General features: G+C 40.0%; 1 protein-coding gene across 4 annotated transcripts in view; it reads right to left on the reverse strand.

The window, feature by feature from the left end:
• Positions 1–16,410, reverse strand: part of MTDH (metadherin) — a 39,645-nt gene extending 23,235 nt beyond the window's left edge. The window contains exons 1-6 of one of the 4 annotated variants that reach the window (XM_074815330.1): positions 15,703–16,410; positions 9,376–9,480; positions 5,009–5,090; positions 4,363–4,542; positions 2,834–2,902; positions 49–300 (exon numbers count right to left, since the gene is read on the reverse strand). In XM_074815330.1, the coding sequence (XP_074671431.1) occupies positions 49–300; positions 2,834–2,902; positions 4,363–4,542; positions 5,009–5,090; positions 9,376–9,480; positions 15,703–16,107 (1,093 nt within the window). In that variant the 5' untranslated portion in view covers positions 16,108–16,410. The remainder of the gene's footprint in view (positions 1–48; positions 301–2,833; positions 2,903–4,362; positions 4,543–5,008; positions 5,091–9,375; positions 9,481–15,702) is intronic. The other 3 variants (XM_074815302.1, XM_074815313.1, XM_074815320.1) reach the window with 3 other exon arrangements.
• Between the last annotated feature and the right edge of the window lie 6,275 nt (positions 16,411–22,685).

Here is a 22,685-nt window from a genome sequence, read left to right on the forward strand (position 1 = left end):
CTATGTAAAAATGCTTCAGTGAAACAAGTTTTCTTTGGATCAGCTTACCAATAGGAGTGAACAAAGAACGCTCTTTCCAGGGTCTGCCCACCAGGGTTACACCCCAGTCCTTTCCATTTCCATTAGCATCTCCAGTGTCCTGGCCCCAAGCCGATGTCTCGGTCTTCCTCTTCCCAGCTGTAGCTGAAGGAACAGATGTCCATTTCTCCTCCCCTACACCAATCTGTGAGGAGATTTTTACAGACTTCTCATTCCAGCTTCCTCCATTTACTGTATGGCTTTCACTCAATCCTGGAGAAATTTAAACACAAGCATAACGAAAACATTATTCTAAATAAGAACTGGATGAAGAATTACAGTATTACTTGCATGCACACATACATTTAACAATAAAAAAAGAAAGTACAAATGAATAGCAGCTTTACTACACCAGTGTGATACAGATGAGCTGCTGCTCTGTCTCAGCTGATTTTCCAGTTCAGATGATATGCACCATCTGTCTACTAACTTGAAGAGTGAGGAAAAAACAGTGCCAAACTGCACTCTCCTCCTTCCTGTGTCTCTTTCTTTATAGGGCTGCTGTCTTGGTGAACCAGTGCCTCTTGCTCAAAAAAAAAAAAAAAAGGGGGTGTGGAGGTGCTTCCAACACTGCCAGGTAATTTCTCTTAGAGGTATGGTGGATTTGTGGAAAACCCCGTGCACTAGATGAAGAATAATTTGTTTCATAACTGCATACAGCAGTTCTCTAAGTAGGAAGTAGAAGAAATGACCAAGGATTAGAAAATGCTTCCCAAACACTACACAGGATTTACAAAGAGCATAGATACTGTATGGACCATTGTGTCCATCAAGGTTGGAGGAAAAAAATCATCATAATACTCTCAAAATAATTTATAAGCAATATATTTTACATAAAAGTAAGGTAAAAGACCACAGGACTGCAACAGCCTACCCTGATGAGAAATTACTAGTCAGAGCAAGTTTAATGTATACTTTGAGATGAGTCAGTAGTACACTGATGTAAGGATCATTATAAAACTACTTTTTTAAAAAATTTATGTCCCTATAGAACATAAAGACTAATGGTCATGTGGTGCACCCAGCCTGACCTCCTATTATATATCACAAACCCTTCTCAAAGGGCTCTGTATATCAAATCCTCTCTCTCTCTTTTTATAGATGCAGTGTAAACAACAGGAATACTGCTGATTTACAAACAATTACAAAATATCTGCATATCACAAGCGTAACACTTAAATAGTCAGCCAAAACTGTATGTCAACACCTGCAGACCAAATATTTTATTCCTCAAATGAATTCATAGCTCAGGCAGCATGAACATGCCACATTCAAAGTGGCCCCACTGGCAAGGAATTAATTAGGTGAGATATGCCTAGATTTTCTCAGACAAATCACTTCCAAACACAGACATGTGTAAGGTCACCACTAGTGTACATAAAAACACTGACCGTTCTCCACAGCACTAACATTGTTTCTACCAGTCAACATCCTCTAAGGGTAATACAACATGTTAAGAGAAGGCAACCACAAAAATAGCAGAGAGAGAAACCAAACTGTAGTTGGCAGAAAAACCTCTCTTGCAACCTTACAAAAAAGACAGCTGAAGTCCTGAAGCAGGAGCTTTATTATTCTGTATTTATCATGCTATTATCCTGCCACAAACACTTACCTTCTATATGACCAGCAAGTTTTCACAGAATCACCAAAAACTTAGGATTGGAAGTCACCTAGTTCCACCTTCTGCTCAAAGCACAGCTAACTTCAAAATTATAGCACATTATTCAAGTTCTGGAAATCATAAAGGCTGATAGTTCAAAGCATCTCTGGGCAATCTTATGAAGAGCTTTCTTCCTCATGGCCTGTCAGAATGTCCCTTACTGCAACCTCATTATTGCCCCCTGTTGTCACATTATGCATCTCTGAAGAATACAGCTCCTTCCTTCTGTGCTATGGTCCAGGAAGCTTGCATGTAAAGCAAAGCTCTCAAAAACTAGCAGGAAGTGATTCACGTTCTGGATCTGGGTGCTTTTAATAACTCATCTTTTGACTTGCTTAATTACACTAACTACTTTTCGTTAAAGCAACACCACTAATGTTTGCTATGAGTAAGAAACAACCATTTGATTTCATTATGCCAAACTAATTCACTTCATGTATTACTACAGCAGTGTGCCTTATTAGAAAACTGCTAAGATTCACTAGTTGATCACAGTCTAAATATAGACAAATTTTAACAACTATGTGTATGACAGTGTCATGTATATTTATTTATGAACATACATTTTGTATTTAAGTACTTCCAAAATGAATGCATTTAAAGTATGCTTCTAAGGAGTATATAAAGAACTGAGTAACTTATAAGTATACAATCTGAAACAAGTGCAAACTTTGCAATAATCAGGACTGGTACCTTTGAGCTCTTTGCAGTTATCTATATTAAGTTTTTCTTTGAGCAAATAATCAATTCATTAACACAAAAAAGTGAGTAAGTTTGAAAAGCTAGCATAAAGAATTTTTAAGCGAAGCTTGAGAATAAGCTTTACCTGTTCTGTAAGTAACTATTTGTATAGTAGGTAATCTCTCTGAAAGTTCTAGATACTGAATCCTTTCTACACCTAACAGAGACTCTTCTCAACCTGTTAAGAAGTAACTGCATCTCAGAAGTATAACATTTGCATGGCCAAAAAAGCCAGCTGCATAATAAAGTTCCAGATCAGTAACTGCACAAAATCCTGCACTGTCAATTTGTGTTTTCACTTCCCTAAACCACTTTTCTAATTACTCAGGATGCCTACTAATGAAAGTCTTTTACCTTGTGGAATTGATGACTCCCCCTTTGCAGGTTTAGAGCTGCTAACTTGTGCATTCAGAAGTGCATCACCTGATTAAGAAGCAAGAGGAAACAGAGCTAGAGTAAGTTTTACAGGTGTTGCTATTTGAAAAAAGTCTTCTAAAGGAGTATCCATTACTGATAATTTAAGAAAAAAAAATAAATCAATACCTCAAAGTAAATGAAGACATTTCCAGAAAACTTAAGAATAAAATTCAAATGCTCTATTTTTTATTATTGGCATTTCTTTTGCAGACAGAATGAACACAAAACTGATTTGGGCCTATAAACCAAGTAACTGCAGATTTCAAAGAACTCTATCTAGTTTCCCCAAGAATGGAGAGCAGAAATCTGAAACAGAGGCTGTCATTTTCAAGCAGGGAGCAGCTCTAAGAATTTCAGAAATACATAGCTATTTCTAACTTCTACCTTACCATGAAAACACTAGGTACAGCTGAATTCTCTTCAGATTAGTCTGGTACAAGGTGGTACATAAGAACATACACTTCATAAAGGACTCTGGCTATAGTAGTTATGGCTATACAGAGTATATGGACAGTTGGAATTAAAATTTCTTAAAGCTGTTTGTGTGTAAACGAACAGAAAACAGGGAACAAGTGATCTAATCCTCACTGACAAGAATCATGCACTCAGTCAAGATGCAAACAAGCGTCAATAAAAACACAGGGTAAGGCATGTAAAATTCAATAAGTTGTTACAAGGTACTAGACAGTTGCTAGGCTCAGTCTTTTTGTCACTTTGCTAGAACGTGAAGTTTCATCTAATTAAAGCACCTATCAGTGGAAGTATGTTAGAAAGCTAAATTGTGTGTGTCTTCAGATTCTTTTAGCTTAAACCATTTCTCAGTTGCAGCCAAATATGAATTCCTGTGCCTACACACAGTTTAAACCAGCCCATGCAACTTTTTCTGAAACAGTAGCAGGCATAGAAGCTAAAGCCTGAATTTCCTTATCGAATCCTTAGCTATAATAATTAATTACTAAATCTCAGCCACATGTGCCCCACCATTATGAACAGCTTTTGTACAGGTACTACTAAATCTATGTTGGAAAAAATGTCTGTACGTAAAGAAAACTCATGGGCATAACCTTTCCACAAGGAAACGTTCAAGTTGAGGAGTTGGTGCTGCCAGCAGCAGTGCTGAGGGTGACTTCGAAGCTTCCAGAAACATAAAGGGCAGAGTCAGCAGAGCACAAGTGAAGGAATGGTGACATACGCCTATGCAGCTGTGCAGCTACTGACAGAGCACCAGTGTGGAGGCCAGTGTCTCAGCCAGTTACTCCAGAACATTCTCCCCTGAGCTTCCCCAAAAGTGTGGCTCAAAAAAAAGGGGAGTTTTGCACAATGAAAAGTACCTTTACAGAGCTTGAAATAATTTCCTCAAGAGTTACACCTCCAAATATACCTATCATACATCCAAAACAAAGTCACTATTTAAGAATTCAAGTTATCTTTCTAGAAAATGTTCACAAGCCTATAGACCAACATACCTTTATTTTTTCTGAGACCAACAGGGAGTGATTGTGTAGGCATCAGTTGTTCAATGGATACAGTAACTGTATTTTCCACCCCTTGGAGATTTGATTCTCCTGAGCCACCATCGGTCAGCCCCTTGTCTCGCTTACGCTGCTGTCGCTTCTCTCTGTTACTGATTTTTGTTTCCCAGGTTCCTAAAACATACCCCAAACGAAAACATCACTAAATAAGTTAGAGCACAAAAAGGAAAGAGTTTTAGCTTATTTCACATCAAGCTGAAGTCCAAGTACAGGTTCAGTTTAAAAACCACAGACACGGCAGTCAGCTTCAACATTAGTTTGAAAACACAAACAACTGGCCAAAGTTAAGTTTTTCTGGATGCACTGTGCTAATACTTTGCTTCACAGAGCAAAACATGAACAATATAATGGCCCTACTAGTCATGACTTCTCAGTTTTTGTATGTTTAACTTCAAAAAAAAATCAGTTGAAGTTATTAAATACCGTTGTTTCAAAGATCAGATTTCCAGATATAGTATGTGGAGTTATGATAGAATGAGTTTCTTATGTTTCTCTATGAAGCACAAACAAGTAAATCTTAAATGGCATTTAAGCCAAAATATGTCTAATTGCAAATTTTGTATGCGTTTGTGTTCAGTACCTTCATCAGCTTCCTTTCCATCTAGACGTGACACATCCTGAACTGTTTTAGCATCTCCCTTTGATTTCTTTTTTTTCTTTGACTAGAACAAAAATAAAACATTATCATAATAATTACTTAGTGATCACTTGTCATAGCGATTTAGAATTTTCCCCCTGCAAAATACAGGACAAAATTTGAAACATTTTCCTGAACAACCTTCTGTATGGACACTCCCTTGAATAGAGTACTAAACAATATCAACTTCTAAACATAAGTCTTTCATGTTACTTCAGTAGTCTTATACAGTAGACAAATGGCAGGTGGGGGGGATGATTACTTATGCTACAGAGCACAAAGCCTGGTGGAAGAAGCTATGCTGATGGCACCACAGTCAGAGGAGTAATGAAACACCTGGCAAGCGAAACTCACTCTGGCAAAATCTGTTTTGTGCAGAAGCAAGTATAAAGTTATACATGGAGAAATAAATAATGCCAGTGACTCCTTTAAAAAGTGTAAGAGAATTCCAGCTTAGAAAATGACATCAAAACAGGAACTATGATTAGAGTCCCCAAGGTTTCACCAGTTATGGCTTCTTGGATATACAGGTAGAGATAAACAAAGAGAAACTGATGACTACTTCTGCAAGCAGCTTTGGTGCAAAAGGTAGCAACATAAAGCATTAAAAAGATAGTATTGAGGAAAAAAAAAAGATGAAAAATGACCCAAGATATTGGGAGAAAGTATACTGCAGAAAGCCTTGGAGTTAAATCTTTTGATAAGCTGAAGTGATGGCAAATTGACTTGACTACCTTCTTAGAAAGGAAATACAGTACTGAAAAGCTTTTATGATCTAGTGAAGAAAGGTGTAAGAACTACCAGATAAACCTGAATGTAAAAAACCCCAGACTTTTTAAAGAAAGATGGTTATCCACTCAAATATCATAAGGGGAACTATTCACCGATTCACTGTCTCTGGAACATTCGAATAAGGATATTCTAAGAATGCTGAATGTCTTTCTGGAATACATGATTCTGCCAGAGTAAGACTAGTAATTGCTAGCTTTATACCCGAGTTCAAACTATATGATTTTCTAGTCTTAGATGTCCAAGAAGAGTGTAACAATCTCTCTAGCATTCAGAATTAGTAACAGCTAAATTATCACCACAGATGCAGCAGATATCCTACGGGCCCACAATGACATGCAGTTCACATGCCTTTCAGTTAGCATGCCCAAAAAGTATCATGTAACCTCACTATAGGTACTGAAGGCAGTATAGCTTGTTAGTGCAGCACCAGAAAGAATAAAAATTTCACTGGCAATGCTATGCCAACACACTTATAGCACTTAGAGAACTGACTTGAACAGTTAACTCATGGTTTACTGCACTAGGGGACCCACAATACAGATGCACCAAACTGAATTATCTCTTATTTGCTCAGTAGACTACCTTTGCCTGCATACCAGCTAGCTAACTTTTCTTGAAAAGTCTCCAAAAGAGAAGGGCTGGTTTCAAAAGCAACCTGAGGAGAACTGGGTCTAAAAATATGAACAAGGAAAATTATTTGCCAGAGCCCCTTATAAGGAAAGAATTAAAAAGTGAAAGACAGCATGAAAAAACAGTTATGAATTGCTTCTTGGAGTTCAAGCAGAGAATGATTAGTAATTTTGTACCTACATCTCTCATTTTCAGCTACATTGAGAATGGAAGTTGAGGTCTTAGAATGTCACACCCACAAAGCTGTAACTACCCGACTGTCCTCTGGCACTAAGAAAACACATGAAATGACTTCAGAAGTCTTCCAGACAGCAGTTTAAGATGACTGCTCCAAGTTGTAACTCTGGTTTCTTAAATAACTAGCTCCTACAGCGATATCAACATTAAATTTTACACTTCTCATGATAACACCAAAGTCTAACAGTTTTAAAAATAAGTTTGCTACTAACAAACATTGTTTTTAAAAAGATCAAGAATTCAAATCTTGAAAATAGATTTACTTTCCTAACCTGAGTTACTAGAACCTGATCTGAGAAACCAGAACCGTAATTAGCTATCCAACTTACCACCTGTCAAACAGTGCTGTAACAGTCACTATCTCAGTAACAAACTGACTGGAACAGCAAGAGATGTTGAAAGTTACTGAGCGAGCTAGCTTTGCAGAAGACTATTGATTCAAAGTGTCACCTTCTGCAACATCGAAAGCTGCCAGTTTGGCTCTGCCACCAGCCAAAGAGCACATGAGGAATTCAGCAGCTGCACCTGCCAAAATTTTTTAGTCTTTAAGATGCCCTGTCCCCCATGCAAGAATAATAGAAAAATAAACCTTTCTTCTTCATCCCTAATGGTCTGTTTATTTCTACTATTCAAGACAAAGCAGTTGTGTTTTTGCAAACAGAACAGGCAATGAAGTTTTAACATCCTACAATCTCATCCACAGAGTCTCTTCTTAGACACAGTCCCTTACACTAAAAACTAAAAAACCCCTGTACTGTGCAAGTCACTAAAATGGAAAAACACGGAGGAAACTATTCAAAGTGTCAAGCAAATCATAAACCCTATGAACAGCCACAATCCAGACATTACCCAAAGCGGAACAAGAGGATATAATTTAAATGACTATCCTGAAAAAACACGCATGAAATTCACAACCCTGGAGCAGCTAAGAAATACAGAAACACAAAAGAGTGTGATTTTCACTGAAAGTATATATTCAAGCATAAAAAAATCATACCCTTCAGGTCATAGATTATATATATTCATGTATCTACACACATGCACATACTACTTAAATCCCACCCATTCATTGACTTATACCACCCATCCAAAGCTATACAGACACACATACATGGGATCTCTGAAATCTTCTTAGCAGATTTATAACATTACAAATATAATAGATACCCTGAGAGGTTTAACCAAATAATTAGATGCCTGTAAAGTTACCTGTAGTTTCAAGAAAGTTCTTGGGTATGTTTTTAATTGAAGGGTAACAATCAACTCCTGAGGCAATCATGCTTTGCCCAGGGTTCCCCAAAGTGATAGAAAAACTTAATTAGTTGAATAAGCATCCATATCTGTATAGTGGTACTGATTTCCTGGAGCTGCAGTTTCAAATTAAGATTTTAAAATTCAGATCATTAGGTTTGCAATTTTAAGGTAAAGCTCGAGTTTAGCATTTAAACACAGTACCTACTTGGAAATCTGCTTGAGATAAAGTGAAAGTTGAGAAGAAAAACAGTTATTCCTTCAGGATCAAATTTTATTATGTTCTTGAAAAAAACCACAGAGTCAATCTGATACACGACACATGGAGAAGAGGAAGAAGTACACAGCATGAAATCTTAAGGCAAGTCCATTTCACAGAAAAGTTTTTCTATTTGCCAATGCTAAAAACTTTCAGAGCTCTAAAGCCAATTAACAGGATACAATCTTTTAGTCAACATACTAACTGCAAAATAAGTAGTTAAGAGGATGGTAAAGTTAATTAAAGCTTGAACAAGCTAAATTACAATAATCATACTGGTTTCTGACTGTTTATGCATAATCATTTATTTTTCCAATACTCCTCAGTATAGTTAGAACAAACGCATTTTGTTGAAGAAAACAAATCAGAAATCCATGACAGCAGGAAAATTTCATGCACAGTGTTAGCAAAAGAACCAAGCCAAAATTTATCATCAAAGGCCTATCATAAATATATCCATTTTGCCTACAAATGCATTTGCCTACAATTTGCATTTACAATAAGACTAGAAGATATTAGACCTCACAGTGCAAGAAATAACACTGACATGAGTATGGTTACCTTTTAAATAAAGCTACAGACCAAGTTTTAAAAATAAGTCTTAATGTTCAATTTGCACAACAAAAAGCTCACACCAAACTTCAAAGCCCATATTTGTCATCAGAAATTAAGAACTCTAATCACTAACGGATACATCTGACAAAAGTAAGCAGGCACATCATCTTAACCCTTTGAATTGTAGTCCCCCAATTGATAAGACCATTTACAGGCCACTTAACAATACTATCATTATGTTGCATCTCCAAAGAAGCCAGCAAAGATCAAACACAAACTTAACTTCTGTAGGCTTAACATTTTCACGTGGTGAACAGAAGTATCAGTGTTTGGGGCGGGGGTGGGGTGCGGGCCAGGGAGGGAGATTTGCTAGATGCAGACATTCCATGATAAGGCATGATCTTAGAAGTTAAAAAAATACTACTTTAGCTCTTTCCAACACCAAATTAGATTAGTACTTTTCATAGTAAGAAATGTGCTTCTTCACTCATGTAAGTAACAGGATTTCAAATCACAAATAGAGTTATTAGATATTGAAATAATGTGCACTAAATTTTGACATTGTAATTTCGTATCCATAACTGACCTTTTCATTCTTCTTTTCTGTGTCCACAGGCTGCTTTATATTTTCTTTACGAACAGTTTGTACTACTTCATCCTCAGATACATCAAGGAAAGACCGTCCATTAGGCTGTGTAAACAATAAGGGTGAATAATAAAAAATTTGGAGAAAGTAGATGAAGCAAAGCTCAAATTACACTATTACTGAAATGCAACTATTTGTTGACTGAAGAATGCTCACAAGATTAAGCAGACAGAATTGTGGATTGGTGCTCAAAATATCTACTGCAATTCTGTATTTAACAAACACAGAAATAAGAAAGGAAAGAAAACAGGTCTCCATTTCATCTCAGTCCTACTCAATACAGGAATTGCTTATCAAAAGGTAAATTTCTGAAAATTACTACCTTTCAGAACAGCTACAGTTCTCTGCTGCTGTTCTGAAAACCAATTCGGAACATACAGTTGTATGTGCCATAAATTATCTAGTTAAATTTACCACTTTGTAGCAGCTCAGCAACTGGCTGAATTTTTAAAATAATTTCCACCTTGACCAAATTTCTGCAACTTCTACCTATGCATACCCCTCACAGCTTATTTACTTCACAAGTTAAACTTCATAGTAGAAGAGAAATTAGAAGTCAAAGCATGACTAAGGATGACATCTCATTGTTCTTTTCAGACAGACTTGATTATAGGCATTACATTAGTCTACCATTTCCCCCTCAAATAATAAAGGAAAGAAAATTAGCATATATTAATTAACATATAAAGTTAAAACTCTGAACAGTCATTAAATTAGTCTCTATCATTACCTCTGCTGTCAAAGGCATACACTTTAGCCTATATATTCCCTATGCAAAAATGCATTTTTAAAGTCTTGCTTATTGTTAACAAAAAGCTGTGACTGAAGTTGCTGTGCTTAACTGCAGAAAAGATGAAAATAAGCAAAGCATTATGCTACTGTTAGCCATTCATTTCATTGAGTGGAAAACAATTGTCAAGAGTAGTAATTGATACTGAGTCCATACAAATTTCATACTTATTCACATTCAAAATTAAAGACTGAAAATTAAATAAGACATTAAGCATAAATAAGTACTTCATAGTTGCTCTAATTTCAACAATTTCTTTTTAAGTAAAGTTCAAACTATGTTATCTTTTTTTATTCTTGTTATTAAAAAAACCAAAGGCTATTTTAACACTGCATCACATGAACCTGACTGCTTTAATGTAAAACAAAGGCCACATTACAAGTTTCTTGTGACCCATTCCTTCAAATATCAGATCTGATCCTCAATTTAACTGGTTCAGGTTTTTAAGTCTCACCATGTTATATTATACTTACAAATCACCCTTGGCATGATTTCACCAGTGCATAACATAGTATTGCTTACTGTAGTTAGCCAGCATGCCAACTTCTTATTTTGTAACTATTAATAGAAATTGAAAGATCAGGTCACCTAACTCCTCTTCTCCTGAAACAACGAGCTTTAAACTAGACTTTTCATATCTGAAGTGTAGTACATTTCCCTCAGCATTCTGAAAATAAAGTATATTTTACAGATCTCTGTCTCAAAACTCTCTCAAAGTCCCTCTCAACAAAGCTCCCAGTACTTGATTCCACAGGGATACCGAAGTCCTGATATTCAATCTTGAAAATAACCCATTGCCAAAAATCAGTTCTTGAACCCCTCTATTTTCTCCAGATTCTGCATAGCCATGTTATTAGTGGTGTGATGGCTTTCAATCCATGTTAGTACTCATGATGTTTAGGATCTTACACTGGAAGAAAAAAATCCCTAAGTTATTTAGTACTAGAGTTAGATAACAGATTTCTGCATCTAGTATTGGATTTGTGTCAAAAATGTTTACAGCCAGCTAAGTTTTTAAATTCTGTACCTTGCTTTGCTTCTTTGCTATTGCATATATACCTTCAATTGAAAGCCACTTGCTTAATCCCTCTCAAAAATTCAATACACTAAAACTTTTATCTTTAGCTTCAAAAAAACCCGAGTTGTTTCTCTGAATAAACTAATTCATATCCATTAAGAACCCTCTGGAAAAATTCATCCACATGACTGTTTAAAATGCTGTCTGATCATCTGATCATGTAAACAACAGCCATTAGAAATCTGTTTAAAAACTTGTACTTTGATACATTTCTCCCAGAATGTATTGCTGAATTGTAACAGTCTCCTTTTTAGTGGAAGCTTTCCACATTTATTTTGTGCCCACAGATGAATCATAGAATTTTAACCAAAATTCATGTGACCATTTTTGGATATACCAAAGATAGTAACAGACGCGGGAAAGAAAAAAGCTTTTCTATAGTATTCAGAAGTGTTTCTTTTAAAAGACAACTACAGCCAAAAAGAGCAAGTTTAAAACTTTATGGTAACATATTAAACATCCACTGACAATATCAATTAATTCAAATTGTGCAATTTATTACTTGCCATCTTTTTTTTTCCTCATGCTAAAAGCTAAAGCTACAGGAAAGATGCAACAAGGCAGAAATAGCACTGTCAATAACACTACTGACTTCTGAATGCATTTCTTGCCTGCTGACCCTAAAATCCCAATATTTAAGTAAACCTTTTTCACACACAGTCATTTGAGAACGTTAAGATAATCCAAAAGTAGAATAAAGGTTTTGCTGAAACTTAAAATGAAAAATACTGTTCTTTAAATATGGTACAGTGCAACAGATAACTCAGTTTCACACTTCAAATGGCAGTAATGAAATTGCTATCATTTGAGTCTTACAGGGCTGTATTAGCCAAAGCCCTTAGTTATACATTATAAAAGATATGCCTACTTAGAATATCTTTGCCCAATGAAAGAATCTGTTTATTGATATTATTTTCTGTAAGTTTCTCTTAAGAAAGAAACTAAGCAATTTTTTCTTTGAGCACTGGAGAATCCTACAGCCCTGCTTCTCCTGCAGTTTGACAATTGATATATACACAAACACACGTATGCTGAAAGTATGAAAAAGTCTTTATGCAATCTATCTCTAAGTGCATAAAACAGCCATAGCCTGAAAAGTTCTTTCAAGCGGACCAATTAGGAAACCCTCTCAAATGAATGCAAATGCTTTTACTAAAACGTGTAGAGTTTACTGTCCAGGTGTACTTCAAACAACAGGAAGTACATAGTCAATTTGGTATTTTCTGCATCTACAAATAGATGGTATGAATTGCTTTCTAAAGCTGTAGCAGAGTAGAGGATGATTACTCTCAAACTTCTACAGTGTTTTGCAGATTGTAGAGAAACCACATAAGAACTGTTTCACCTTTTTCTGCTGAAGGTTTAAGAAGTAGAAGAGAGGCACAACGATTATTCAAAAGGGAAAGGAATTAAAGATCAAGAGATTTTTGGAAAGAAAAAAAATTCTTAACAGGGGCCAAAGAACACTGTGACAGGAGACAAAGAGCTCTGCCCCTGCCAGGAGCTAAAAAACAAAAGGAAAAAAGAAAAAAAAAATGGGAGAAAGGGCTTCAGGTTTACTGCACAGAATCTAAAGTAAGGATACCATGATACTACCTTGCTCCAAGCAGCTGGAGAAAGCCAGAACTGGCTCTGTCAACTATAGTGTTAATGAATGCTGTATCGTTTCAGCTTTATTTTTTTTTCCTCAGTCTGCCCATAGCAAGTAGATAAACAGAATGTCATAGTTGCTACTGTATCCAGTCAATGCAGTGCTATTCAACTAAACTTATTTTACTAAAAATATCGGGTAAGTTGTACACTACCTATACAGGAACTGAGTAAAGCCATGTGCAAGAAACAAAGCAATACTACTCTTCCTCAGAAAGGGTACAGTGAAGAACGTTTCTGATCCCGACTGATGAGAGCTATGCATCATCTGCCATACAATGAGCTCAGTAACTCTGTATTAAAGTAACCCTACAGCTTTTAATTAGACATCTGTAGCATGCTCTTTAATGCTACAGACCAGTTGCTCTAAGCTTTCTGAAATGCCCGCAATGGAAATCTAGACTCTGGCACAGCAAATCCTGTAGTAAATCTACTGGCAATAGGCTTACTCTTTTCCCTTCACAGACCTCAGCATTAGTATCCCAGCGTACAAAAACACAAGACAAAAATGACTAGGCAGCAAACAGTAAGCATTTTTGTTGCATCTTTAAATTTCCAATGTTATTTTGAGAATTTTTCATGTGAAAGTCAGAAAATATTGGGACATGCTAATACAGGTCTCTATGAGCTTATCTTGGAAAATGAGCATGAGGCAGGCGTATTAAACTTTGCCACTGGTATAAACTTATTTGCACTATAGTTAATGCTTCAGTTTGTGCATTTTCTTTTTGGAAAAGGTAGGGTTCTTCTTCCACCTCTGCTTGGAAATAATGAATACAAAGTACTATAACAAAAAATCTTCAAAAATCTTAACAATACAGAATGACAGCTGAAAAACTATTTTACTCTTAATTATGAAAATATTTGCTCTGACATAGCCTTAACTTTATTTTGTGCCTGAGTGAACCAAGCTTGAAACAGTGCAAGTATTTATATTCACCAAAAATATCAGTTAGTTTTTACATAAAATGAATACAAAGTTGCTTTTATGAAGCCCTGCACTACAGATCTTTGTCAAGTTAACAGTGTATCTAACCTCTTCACTGTATCTTCTGTTGAGACATTTTTTAATGTCTTCAATGATGACTTGCAAGAGTTTATGCTTTGTTTTTATACTGGAGTTTAAAGAAAATAAACCAAGAAATACCTAAATTATTTCTAGGATTAGTCTTTGTTTTCAAGAAGGCATAACAGATCTTAAACAGCAAATCCTTCAAGATGTAGAAGATGACAAAAAAAAAAAAGCATCTTTAACATGTCTTCTCCAAAATGGAGACCTAGCTACACTGGAAAGATTCTGAATCACAATGCTTCCTCTTCTTGGTGCTCAGCATTCAGTCTCTTGCAACTTCCAGAATCAACTTCAGCAGTTCACTGCTCAAAGACAGGTTGGTGGTATATGCAGACTTTTTTTTTTTTTTTTTCTTTAAGATATTCTAGCTTTAACTTCTCAACAAACAAACAAACAAACCACAAAACAAACAAACAACCCAAACTTCTCAAGTCAGTACTGCCAGACTCAAATGAAGGTACAAACCCATTTTCCTCTCCTTTTCTGGTCATTAGGTAAACAATTTAGGATACTATAGACCAAGATTTAATTAAAAGACACAGTTGTAACAGGCAGGGGACATCTGCTTCACTTTCATTCCTATAATCCTTTTGGACATAAATAGGATTACAAACATACTAACAATATCAAAGCTATAGAAGCAATCCCTTCAAGCCCCAAAACTACGATAACTGGAGGCTTTAAAAGGACAGTTGACAGTTTCTGCATTCTACTAATATTCTCATGAAGTGCATGCATACTGTCGAAGATGGAAGGTTCCCACACCACATCCTGAGGATTTAAAAAAAAAAAAAAAGACGACAGGAATGATCTGTTTTTCAGGGGCTGCTAAGATACAGATTTCCTTATTAAAGGAGATGATCCTTACTGTAACAAATAAAACAGACATATTCCTACTGAGGCAAGCTCACCACATGAGCAGTTAACATGTTCTGTCAAAAAAACAACACAAAAAGCCTTACTCAAGTTTGAATCATCACAGCATTTATGGGGCTTACAATGCTGCTTCCAACAGTCTATACCCGCCTGGACTGCAACCCATGGCTTGAAATTTTAAGTCTCAACTACTGCTTCCTAACCCTGCAAGCATTCAAATAATAAAAAAATAACGCTTTCCTGTAATTCTTGCTTCCATTAAAAAGCTTCTAAAAAGAAACGAGCGTTTTCCTCATCACTCAGGACTACTAAACGTGTAATTTCCGTGTGTGCGCGCTGCTCCTCCAGGTTTTCAAAGCAACCGACTAACCCAGACGACACGAGACAGCTCCAGAGCAGACAGTCAGGACGCCCGCGTCCCTGCCACAGGCAAGTATCACCCAGGTGAATCGCACGGCGGCCCGGGGGGAGCTCTATGGCCCCCGAGCCTTGCGGCCGGTCCTCCCCCTTCTCACCGGTGCCTATCTGACCGGCAGCCGTTTCACCGAGCGGGGGGCACTGGGGACAAGCAGCCGCGCTCGGGGCCGCTGGCCAGACGCGACCTGCCCGCCCGCACCTTCCCGCAGGGGACTCGCCGCGCCCGGCCGGGTGCCACTGCAAACCCCGCCGCCGTCCCCGTCGAGAGGCTGTCAAGGAGCCTTTCATCCCCCCTCCCCCGCCCGGGCCCAGCCGCCTCCGCCGCCCCACCGTGTCCTCACCCCTTCCCCTCCCGAGCGGCGCGGCCCTCGCAGCCCCTCTCACCCGCGCCGTTTTCTCCGGCAGCTTCTTCTTGTTTCGTTTCTTCTGCTCGTCGCCTTTCAGGTGCAGCTGCCCGGGGCCCGGGCCCGCCGCCTTGCCCTGGCCCCCGCCGGCTGTCAGGCCCGCGCCGGCCGCCTCGTCGCCCTTCCTCTCCGCCGCGCCCCGCGTTGGCTTCTTACGGAGGCCGCCTCCGCAGACCACGGCCAGTAGCAGCCCCAGCAGCCCCAGCCCCAGCGCGGCCGGGACCACCAGGGCGAGCCAGGTGGGCAGGCCCTGCGGGTCGAGGCCCAGCTCGAGGCCCAGCTCGGCGCGCAGCAGGCCCAGGCCGCCCGACAGGACGTCCCGCACCCGGGCCGCCGCCTCCTCGGCCTGCTGGGCCGCCGCCTCCTGCCAGCTCCCCGCAGCCATCGCGGCCCCCTGCCCCGCAGAGGCCCAGACCGGGCGGGGCGGCGAGGGAGCGCTCAGGCCGAGCGCATCGCGGCCTCAGGAGAGCCGCGCTCGCCTGACCGAGCCGGAACCGCCAGGGGTGGGGGTGGGGGGGGGGGGGGTGGGTGAGGGGAGGACGGGACACGAGCGGAGCCTCGGCGGGACGCAGCCGCCTCAGCCCCGGAGGCGCCCGGGTCTCCTCCTCTTCCTCCCCGCCCTCCGCCTCACGCGCAAACGTCACCGCCCCGCCGAGCGCCCGCCGCTGCCGCAGCGCGCCGCCGCCATCACCGCCGCGCGCGGGGCGGAGCTCTCCCGCCTCCTCAGCGGCCGCCTGGCGTTCGCGTCCTCCTCCTCCTCCTCCTCCTCCTCCTCCGCCCCGCCCTGCCCAGGGCGGTGCCGGCCGCAGGGAAGGCGAGGGGCGGTGCGGGGAGCAACCTCGACGTGGCAGCCAGCGAGAGGGGCGGGGGCCGGGGGGGCCGAGGGGCGGCTTGGCGCCGCCCCTGCGGCCGGGGCGGGAGACCCCGCGGCTCCTCGCACCATGATGGGGCGGGCGGGCGGCTGCGCCCGGGGACGGCGGCCTGAGGAGCGGCCACTTGTCGGCCTCTCCCGCCGCTTCGGCGGGCCGTGCCTCTTCCCCTGTGGGCACCCCCCACAGAAACATGCCCGTGCTGCAGGACGTGCGGCGCTGCGCGGAGCGGGCCGCCCCCTCGTGTCCCAGCCCCGGCCGGGCCTTCCCAGACCCGCGGCAACGTGGGTGCATTTCCACGTATCGGTCGCCGGTCAGCTCTATTTTAGTTTGCGGTTGCCCCAAGGAGGTGGCGCGGCTCCGGTGCGGATGCGTTAACTGCCGGTTTGTGGGTGCTGTTACCCCCGGTGTAAGTCCAGGATCAGCCCTGGGGCCATGCCAGAGGCCTCTGGGACTTGCAGGTGGAGGCGCCTTCCTGTCAGGCCTCAGAGGCCGGGATCAGGGCCCCGCAGAGGCCATCTCTCCTGCAGAGAAGGCCTTTCAAAATGTTGCAACAACAAGAAAGTGTGCTTTTAGTTATTTCTAAAAATACTAGGCAGTATAACAACATAGATATTTTTAACGAGCCATGTTTTCTGAGATCTTAACTCCCACAAACTGGCTTTAATGCATCAAATTAACTTTGTGAAAAATACAGCTGTGTATATAACAGTGGGAATTGTTTTGTCATTAGGAACTCCAAAACTGCATTTCCCCACAATAAGCCCTAAAATTTTGACCCCAAATATACATAATAATTTTTCGGAAATCGGTCTCACGGCATCCAGAGCTTCTGCAGAATTTGAACTGTCAGAACCTCAGAGCTGGCAATGTCAAGTGACTTTACACTGACTATAGTCTTCTGCAGTGGTGTGTTGCTGGAAATCCCATTCTTTCAATTTGCAATTCTACTTACAAAAAATGTACCCCTCTCATAGCCTGCTAGAAAAATATCTGGGTTCAGTGCATTGAAATCTGCATGGGACACTTGAAATTTAAATTGTAGTAAAATAAAATTTGTCTAAACAGCACAGTGGTAGCTTACACGGCCTTCATATGCACATAACTTTGTTTTGTAAAGTCAATATATCACATACAAGTATTTTTATGTTTTTACTGCTTTCAAAGTTTTTTAGTAAAGTACTCACAAATTGCTTCTAAGTCCAAATTGGTTTTTATGATGCCAACAGGCAGTCAAGTCCTGCTTTTCTAATTGACTTCAGTTGGAACAAAGGATATTGCTGGAAGTAGTGGTAGCAACAATCTCAGGCAGAGCATTTTACTGGTAGACATTTATATGCTTTTAGAGGATTTTTTTTTAAATTCAAAGTCATAATACTTTATTTTTTTATAAGCGTTTTGTGCTTTAGCATAGACCATACACATTTATCGGAAAATATTAAGTATCATTGTACTGGTTGTTGCACAATTCAGCCACCCTAACATGCCAAATAAATTATTCTGCAAGTAGTTTCTTTGTTTAAGATATTGCCCTATATAGATAGAGGTGATGGAACAGTGGTCACATTGTTTCAGTTCTAAATACATTAGCTGAAAAAATATGCCTAACGCATTTGAAAGCATGATTCAGCTACAGTGGATGTTGTGGGGTTTTTTGTTTGGTTGTTTTTTTTTTTTTTTTTCTTTAAACCGAGGCCATAGAACAGTAGATATTGTTCATTTTAAAGAAAACATGAGGAACTTGGTGGGGTTGAATTCCACAATACAAGTGATTGAGTTTAAGACCCGTTGAAGCTTTCTAAATGCAGCACCGTGGCACCACCGAGTGGCAGTGTCGTGAATAGCCGAGCAGCCGTAGGAAACAGATTTGTGTGGAAAAAAAAAAAAAGATCCTCTCTTGAAAGTAGCCACTTTCGGTTTGATTTGGCTGGTGAAGCAAATTAAGCTGAACGTACTAAATATCTTTTTATTCCGAACTAATGAGATATAGCCATAAATCGAGATACAATTTGTAGCAAATTGAAATATTTTGAAGAAAGTTTGTGTGACTCTTTAAAAATGGTGGGAACAAACATGCTACTCTGACAGTACTCATCAAACGAAGCAAATGTTCTATTTCATACTAACTTAGTCTAGTATTAAGCTTCAAAGGTCTTAATAGATTTGATCACAGCTACCCCAAGGACTCTTTCTGACAGTCCTGAATATAAAACATCTTTCTTACGTCATTGTCCTAAGGATCACAGCAGAAAGCTGAAAGACACATTCCAAAAGAGAAAATAATGACAACACCACCAAAAGGAAGGAAGACAAAGCTTATTTTTTTTTAATGTAATCTCTCCCTGCAAACATTCCTTATTTTACCACAGCTGCTCTTAGATATACCCTATATAATAGCTTTCCACAACCATATATAAAACTCAGCACCTGCCATTTGACATGACATGAGGAAAAAGTAACTATTGCTTCATAGATCTCAAAATACCTGTTCCATGCGTTTGTTATGGTTGTCTCAAACAGTATTGAAGCCATATGTCTTGCAGCTCTAGATACTCTTTAGACTGGAAGTCAGATGGATAGAGCAGAAGCAAATTAAGCCTCTCAGCATTTAGATCAGAATCTCAACAAAACATATTCAAGGTTTCTCGTGTGTCAGGAAGTTGAAAAAATCTTGAATAGGCAATTATGCTATCTCACGTAGATCATGACTGCAGATTGCTTTAAGGTGAACTCAGTACATAATTCATTAAAAATACTAAGGCAGATACTCTTTATGTATCTCTTTACTCCCTCCTGAAGGAGGGAACAACAAAAAATCCCTGACCCAACAATCAACATCCTTGGCAATGTTAACAAATACCCAGGAAAGGGATGAGTAGTTCGCAGACAGAGTTTTCCTTGAGAAATTACTCATCTGGGTCATGGCTGGGTGGCTTGGGCTAAGACTCAGCCCAGGCTAAGGACTGAGCTTAGAATTAAGGATTGGGTCAGGAGCAGGAGAGCCATCACATCTAGAGATACACTTGGAGTGGAGCTACCAAGGGTGACCAAAGAGGGATAGGACATGAAAAGAGTTCTTCCCTGAGACATTTTTCATCCAGGCCTTGGCTGGGCGTGTTGGTGGAGGCTCAGCTGATGTCTGGAGTTAGGGTTAGTGTTATTGTTACCTACATGGTTGGGAGAGAGATAAAGCCTAGACCTATAGTTGGTGTAGGGCAGAAAAGGAGCAACCAGAGTAAGGGGTAGGCTGCAAAAGTAATTGTTCCCTGAGATCTTTTTAACCTGGGTGTTAGCTCAGGGTCTGGAGCTAAGGCTCAACCCATACTTTGCATTCAAACTAAGTTACAGTTTTAACAAGGCAGAGCCTAGAGCTCCACTTTGAGTCAACTTGAGAAAGCATTGCAGAAGGAATTATTTTCTGATAACTTGATCATCGTGGCTATGACCTGGGGTCTTGCGCTAGTCTCTGTTGATACCAGGTGCTAGAGTGGATGCTGCAGTTAGACTTAGGGACAAGGAACAGACAAAGTTTGGATTCCCATTTAGAGTGGGGCAGAAAAGGGGTTGCAAAAAGAATTACCCTCTGAGAAGTTTCTCATCCGGTTGTTGGTTGGGGATTTTGGACTAAGTCTCGGCCCAAACCTACGGTTAGGGGTCCGGTTATGTTCGGATTTTGAAGAAGAGAGAAAGCCTAGAGCTCCCTTTAGACTGGAATTGGAAAGGGATTGCCAAAGGAAGGAACAGGGGACAAAAATAATTGTCTGATAAGGACATGTTCACCTGGGCTATGGCTGGGGATATTGGGCTAGAGCTCACCTGACACCTAGGTTTGGGGTAAGGGTTAGAAGAGACACAAAGAGTGGGAGCTCCAGTTTAGTGGTCTGGAAAGGGGCTGCCAAAGGAAAGAATGGAGTGTCAAAAGGATTCTGAGATCTTTTCTACCTGGGTCATGGCTGAGATCTTGTGCTGGGCTTCAGCTGACATGAGGACATATTTATCTGAATCAAGGCTAGGGTATTTTAAATCTCATCCAACACATTTGGGGTATTGGGGGCTAAGTCTCCACCAACACATAAGTTTGGGGTTGGGAGGGAGACAAAGCACAGAGCTCCATTTGGAGAGAGGCTCGAAGGGGGTTGGTGATGGAAGGTGTAGGTTGCAAAAAAACCTTGTTCATCTGGGTTATGTCTGGGGGACCTGGGCTAACACTCAGTGACTGTGTGTTCTCAGAGTAGAATGATTTCAGCAAGTCTTTGAACAATTTCAGTTTTTCTGATGCAGTGCTTCAGGAAGGTTTTCTTTCCCAATTAAGGGGAGAGGAAGAGGACAATTCAGTTAGATCAGTGATCCATGTCCCACTTTGACCTTGGAAGTCCACCTTATGTGTTTTTCCTGTTGGCACAATCAGATTTCTGAGCTGACACAGAATCCTAAATCAAAATTCACTTTTAAGGAGTACAGTGTTCTTGAAAATATTTTTAAAATTTACATTATTTTTCATTATAGTTCACATTCTTGTGCTTAACCATATCAATTCAAGTATAGAAACATTCTGACAAAAATCATAAACTTAATTCCCTGTATGAAGGATCAGTCTGTTCTCATTAAACTATTAAGCACTGTTTATTTGACATAAATAGTGTTTAGTCATCAAAGCTAAATTGTTGTTACGGCTGATAGATCTCATGAGTGTCTTGGGAGGTGAAGAACACTTTGGCAGACTGTTCACGTTCAAATTTCTATCAGCCCTAAGCACTGAGAAAAATAAATATGCAAGAATTTTCTACCCAGCTGAGAAAAAAATCCCTTTGAATTAACGGAGAGCAGACACCAAATTATAGGCCTATTAGCTCATATCACTGGTTATACGAAAATGTTTTCTGTATTTTTTCAAGTGTATGTTAAATATCTCCTGTAATATGTCTTCTAACATTTATCTTTGGAGAGTTTTCATTGCTTTATTTTATAGGCAAGGCAGTTTTCCTAATACAGCATTTTAATCAAGAGGTGGTTGCTGTTCATACAGATGGCACCGAGTGAACTTGAAACCATGTGGTTCATTTATTAACAATACAATTACAGAATCCACGTGTGCAGGCTCATTTATGCATTTAGCCTTTTGCACTGCTCTCTACATTGCTGACTCTCCCATGCTGTCAGTACCTGAGCTAGCTAGTGGCAGAAGCAACAGGGACATCAGCATGTGTGTATTCAGGCTCTTTTAGTTGTTTCTATATGTTCTACTCTAAATGATGTTGTTACAGACTTGGACTGGTTTCTGTCATTCTGACCTAGAGGTAGGTGGGAATATTCCTAAATACCACAAGTTATCTGAAAACTCCAGGGAAATGACAGTTATGGAGGGAAATGTCTCTGTTTCATTGAGCTTTTGGTGCAGCACACCTGGGGCTCCCACAGGCAGACAAATCTGGGCCTGTTCTCTTGATAACTCATAGAGCAGGGTATTGTGAAGCCTTGGCTGTGAGGTCTACCACAGAGAAGACCTGTTCTAGGCAGCCATACTCTTGGAAACCCAGAAAACCCAAACCATTGCCTGAGCTAGCATATCATGGGTTTTCAGTCCATTTTTTACTAGATAGAAAGCTGTATAGTCCCATGAGAGAAGAAAAAAAACCCCAACCAGTCAGGCATGAAAGTATGAATAATACATAGAACATATGTGAATTCAGTCTGCACCATCAATACTGGAGATGGCATTTCCTAACTTTTGGGTACTTGATTTGGCATTCTTAGTTATTGTTAATGTGAGAATTTACATACCAATTAGACTTTTTAGAAGATCAAATAAGAAAAAAAGTTTTTGTGATTTTAAAATCTACTTCAGACTGAAATTATTCCTATACAGAGTAAAAACCTGAGTCTTATTTAAAACTTGTTGAAATCTGACTCCCTGAAAGATCACACTGTCTATAGTATGTATGTCTATAGTGCTCATTAAAATAATCCCAGAGATTGTTTCAGTCCCTGGCCCTGGGGTGGCCCACACCAGCTCCTACTCATGCTGCTTAAGACTCTCCTATAGCTGATGGGCTGTGTCTGTACTGAATAGGTTGTGCCTCTGGGTTTCATTTGG

Source organism: Strix aluco, chromosome 1 (assembly GCF_031877795.1).
Source record: "Strix aluco isolate bStrAlu1 chromosome 1, bStrAlu1.hap1, whole genome shotgun sequence".
Taxonomy (NCBI): Eukaryota; Metazoa; Chordata; class Aves; order Strigiformes; family Strigidae; genus Strix; species Strix aluco.